At 31.8% G+C, this 5571-nt stretch overlaps 2 protein-coding genes across 2 annotated transcripts in view; both read right to left on the reverse strand.

The window, feature by feature from the left end:
• Positions 1-2639, reverse strand: part of LOC108569897 (ras-related protein Rab-35) — a 4266-nt gene extending 1627 nt beyond the window's left edge. The window contains exons 1-2 of the mRNA XM_017931649.1: positions 2351-2639; positions 384-558 (exon numbers count right to left, since the gene is read on the reverse strand). Coding sequence (XP_017787138.1) covers positions 384-558; positions 2351-2402 — 227 coding nt within the window. The 5' untranslated portion in view covers positions 2403-2639. The remainder of the gene's footprint in view (positions 1-383; positions 559-2350) is intronic.
• A 1167-nt stretch (positions 2640-3806) lies between these two features.
• LOC108569901 (myogenic-determination protein) overlaps positions 3807-5571 on the reverse strand; it is a 12703-nt gene continuing 10938 nt past the window's right edge. The window contains exon 4 of the mRNA XM_017931652.1: positions 3807-3999. Coding sequence (XP_017787141.1) covers positions 3881-3999 — 119 coding nt within the window. The 3' untranslated portion in view covers positions 3807-3880. The remainder of the gene's footprint in view (positions 4000-5571) is intronic.

Below are 5571 nucleotides of genomic sequence, written 5' to 3' on the forward strand. Positions count from 1 at the left end.
TCGGAAGATAAGAATTGTAGTCGTAATCAAGAACTTGGTAATGGAAAGTCTTATTTAGATAGTTTTGAAGATGATCTTGTATAGTTTCTATGTTTAAGACAGAAACAGTAACTTGAAAATCATATTTAGATCATCTTCAAAACTATCTAAATAAGACTTTTCATTACCAAGTTCTTGATTACGACTACAATTCTTATCTTCCGACTATTTTTCAATTTCTTTATTAAGACTTTCAAAGCATGTTTTAAGCTCTGCACAGTTTCAATGTTTAAGACAGAAACAGTAAATTGAATGTCATCAATCATACCGTGTTCTTGATTACGACTACAAACTTCAAACTGATCATTTTTATGATGTGATTGCAACTACAGTTTATAACTCACGTGCTGGTTATTGTGCGAAATCTCTCCTGTCCTGCAGTATCCCAGATTTGCAGTTTCACCCGTTTCCCATCCAAGTTAACCGTCCGGATCTTAAAGTCCACTCCGATTGTCGTAATGTAACTACCGGAGAACGTGTTGTCGGCGAAACGCAGCAGCAGCGAACTTTTCCCTACACCTGCGAAACAAAAACAATTACAGAGTTTTTGGTAAAAAAAAAGCGAAAACTTTTTTCAATCCTTCAGAAAAATCGGAAAGTTTTGTTGGACTTGATAAATTAACAATTTAAATTACTTGAAATTTACATCGATATATACAGTATTATAATAGAAAATACTAATAAAATAAGGAACAAGAACCTCGCTTTTTCCCATATACTAATTTTAGAACCACTTGACGTGCTTTACAGGCTATTCAACTTGAATAATCTATGTATACTTTTTATGGAGTTATAACTATAAATAAATGGTATTGAAGAAGCCAAAATCAATCTTAAAGTTTACATTATATCCCATGTTCAGTCATTTTATGAAAATAATTAGAATTTTCTTAAAAAAAAATATAAATTGTTATTGAAACATTTCAATTGTTACAAGTATTTTAAAGTAAATTGTTATTTCCATGGAGACTAAATGTTCCATTACCATTACTCCACGTTATTAGAATCTGTAACACGTTTTTCGCATCATCGTAGACAAAATCAATACCGTCTTCACAACGTTGATGTGAACTAATTCCACTGGGTTTCACACTTCGTTGCGTAAATTTGGAGCGACACTTATTAAATTTCGTTTTACAAACAGTGAAAAAAATAAATTACAAATAACAAATTTCGTTCTAATTTCTTAAATATTGATGAATCACTTTGTTACAAATAGCAAGAAAAACAATTACGAAGTTTGGAAAGTACTTAGGAAATCGATGATCAGTACAGCATGCAATCAGATTAATTGCGAGCTTTCTTTTAACATATTTAATATAATAAAGCTTCATTAAAAATAAATAAGTTAAATCTGATTTAATAAAAAATAAAATTTCGTTCTCTTTAAAGGCGAAAAAATACAATTTAAAAGTATACACTTTACAATGTGAAATAGATTCATTATAACTATAATTCTATAGATTAAATCTTATAGAATACATGAGTTAACAATTGGTTTGTAAATTATAATAGCTACATGCATTTTTCTCATATTTGAATGATAATTTAAGTAAAAAAAAATCGCGTAATTGCATCTGTTAACCAATTCCCATCAATTGCAATTATATTAATTATAACTGATTACATTGCATTCTTCGATCGCGCGGAATACGTAAGGAAAGAGCACCTCTTTTGTGTCGTGCTTCGCGTCGACTGCAAATTAATTTTATCAACACTCAAATCCATATTGGAGAGATGTACCGTTACGCGAATTCCTTTGATCTTCCTTCCTCAATTACAAATAACGACGTCAATCGGTAAGTTTCCATCGATTTTCGTTTGGTTTTTCGTAATCGAAACCAACGAGAGGTGAAAACAAAACAACATTAACTGAGATCTTTACTATAGAGAGAGATGCGAAAACAACGTTAATTACTGTGACGTATTGCTGCATCTTGATCAAATTTGCAAATGCAATTTTTAACAAGTGAATTGTCTGTGGAAACTTGATTTTATCGAATTCGTTGTTATCAGCAGACGTATTGAGAAACTACAATGGAACAAAATTAGTGATAATTCAGGAGGAAAATGTTCATTTGTAAATTGTATCAGGTTTTTGATAAGACGATTATCTTCGATAACTTTTCAACTGCGAGTCCACTGGGTTTCGATTGTTCTTAGTCTTGTTTTTTTTTTCTCTTTCTGTTATTTATCAACTCTTGCGTTACTTAGCAACAAATGCTAAGAGTTGTGGGTTATGGATTTTATGTGGAGGCTTGTGTATCTGAGGAAGGGTGTAAAAAATAGTAAAGTATGTGCATGAACTCACCACTATCACCGATAATTAACAATTTAAATAAGTGGTCATAATCTCTGGCCATTTTTCTGTGCCCCACACACACCTTCTGGTGCGCTCACGAACTCGTGTAATTCCTTCAACTCTTCACAGGATCACTGAACAACCACATTTATCGTTTAACGACCACCGACCACGGACACTATCAATCAGATCCAAATATTTATGTGTTAAATAAAAAAAAATCTCTAGCTAATGATCAGTTTCCTCCTCCTTATTCAGTTGACGTTTCAACGTCAGTGATATGAGTATATGAGTGATACACCTACCGTGCAGGCGTACCAACAGCGGTCATTCATGTCGGACGATGTGAATGAACTGCATGGACAATCATCCAATGGAGAATAATAGGTCAATAATTCTGTGATAGTACGATTATATAAACAACTTTGTTGATAGCATATGCAAACAATGCGATCGGTGGGATTTTTTTTAGTAACTTTCTATCAATACTTTGAAGTGCAGTTGGTTGCATAGTTCAGCCAAAACCAAATTAAAACTTTCAAAATTATTATCAATCAATTATATATTATAGTCACCTTCATCACTAAAATCCGGAACGAAAAACTTGGTTCGAACCCCAAAAAAACCAAAAAAAAAATGTAGCACAGCCCAAACATCTAAAGGGATAGAAAAAGGGTTAAGAAATTTATATCAATATAATTTTTCTATGTCTTCAGGTATTTGAGAAATACTCGACAACTCCTCAAAACAATTACATCATCGATCCCACTGATGTAGTTTTCTGCTATTGCGTTCGTATCTTAGTGATTATTATAGGCAACCAAATATACACACGTGTAATTTGTTTACTAATATTTTTAGGAGTTTGACAAAAAGAAGAAGAAGAATATTTCTTGCATAATTCAAAAACTGCACAAGAGAAATAGGTCAGAATATATGCAAATTAAAGTTATAAGTAGTCAAAAACTGCAATCTCTTCACGTTTTCTTTTTTCAGTATAACAACGCAGGATAATTATGCAATTCAACAGGAATCATATTATTTAGACCAGTGGTTCCCAAACTTTTTGGTCCGCGACCCATCTTTTGCATTTACAAATTTAAAGGTACTGAGGTCCTCACACTTTATCAAAACTGCAGTTTCATAGAAGAAAAATAAACGATTTTCGTTAATAACTCGAAAACCAATCCACTTTTAAAATATAATACATTTTTACCCTAAATGTATTATATTTATGTATTTGTTCTAAGTAATACATCAATACAGGATTATTGCAGGATTTGCATCACAGAATATCCTAATTTTACCTCAAAGTAACTAACTACAATTTTCAGTTTTCCCAATATTCACGAATCTGACAGTTCCATGTTTCTCTTAGACAAGAATGATGTTGCTTTCCTCTTTGCTGCTAAAACACGAAATACAATTGGCAAATAAAAACATCGTTTGGTTTTGAATAAATATAATAATTTAATAAGATAACTTAGGAAGTACAAATTGAGCTAGAGTGGTACGTGGTGTCTGTTTGTTGTCTTCTAGTCACGTCTTTGTCGTGGAGTCATGCGAGCTGCTCTCCACCAACTTCTTGTTGTTGGTGATGCTCTGAACGATCAGGTTGAGACAGTCCAAGGAGGACGTCGTGGATGCAACGTCGAAACCTGCAACAGAAGAAAAAAATAGTGGACGACATCAGATCGGGAATTCGCACAAAGCCCTCTACTGTGTGCGCGACGCCGCGCTCGGTATTTATAATATAAAATGTTTCGGGGACCAGAAAGGTCTTTCGTTGACTTTTCGTATGGTATTTTCGGACGGACGGACGCGCTCTCTCTTTTAATATAAAGCGCCGACGTCGGTTTGAAAATAACCGCTGAAAGAGTCGTCCTCCTGCCTCCTCCGATGTCGACAGTCGTTGCGAATTCAAAATGCGTGTCCACTGTCATCTTTTACGACCCATTAAATACATTGAACGAGCCTCCCAACATGCACATACACATACACTCACATCCAAACGAGTACACGCACAATCGTATACGTTACAGAATGTTTACATTTCCATAATTCTGCACAGCCATAATCCACACGCTTTTAACTTTTCTCTCATCTACTTTACGCTCCCATTGGTTCATCCAATATTTTGTTACAAACAAACATAAAGGATCAATTTGAAAATACATGCAAACTTTGTACCAAAAAGAAACATGATTATATCAATTGCTTCTTCTGAATAAACTGTAAAAAGTATAAATTGAAACTTCTAGCACTTTCCATGCAAACTTTGTACCAAAAAGAAACATGATTACATGAATAAAAACTATAGTTGCTTCTTCTCAATAAAGTGTAAAAAGTATAGATTGAAATTTTTAGCACTTTCCATGCAAACTTTGTACCAAAAAGAAACATGATTATATCAATAAAAACTATAGTTGTTTCTTCTGTAAACTGTAAAAAGTATAGATTGAAACTTGTAGCACTTTCCATGCAAATATTTTACCAAAATGTGGATAATCCAATTGATTAAGATAATAGAAAACATGATTGTATCAATAAAAACTACAGTCACTTCACTTGAATTAATTATTAAAATTATAATTTGAAGTTTTTAGTACCTTTTACGCAATTTGTATACGAAAATATTGATAATATAATTGAGTAAGATCAAAGGAAACATGATTATATCAATACAAAAGTATAGTTGTTTCTTCTGAATAAACTGTAAAAAGTATAGATTGAAACTTCTAGCACTTTCCATGTAAACTTTCTACCAAAATATGGATAATCTAATTGATTAAGATAATAGAAATCATGATTATATCAATATAAAACTACAGTCACTTCTCTTGAATAAATTGTAAAAATTATAAATTGAAGTTTTTAGTACCTTTTACGTAATTTGTATACGAAAATATTGATAATCCAATTGACTAAGATCAATGGAAACATAATTATATCAATACAAAAGTATAGTTGTTTCTTCTGAATAAACTGTAAAAAGTATAGATTGAAACTTCTAGCACTTTCCATGCAAACTTTTTACTAAAATATGGATAATCCAATTGATTAAGATAATAGAAAACATGATTATATCAATATAAAACTACAGTCACTTCTCTTGAATAAATTGTAAAAATTATAATTTGAAGTTTTTAGTTCCTTTTACGCTATTTGTATACGAAAATATTGATAATCCAATTGATTAAGATCAAAGTAAACATGATTATATCAATACA

Source organism: Nicrophorus vespilloides, unplaced genomic scaffold (assembly GCF_001412225.1).
Source record: "Nicrophorus vespilloides isolate i.1.1-1 unplaced genomic scaffold, Nicve_v1.0, whole genome shotgun sequence".
Classification (NCBI taxonomy): Eukaryota; Metazoa; Arthropoda; class Insecta; order Coleoptera; family Silphidae; genus Nicrophorus; species Nicrophorus vespilloides.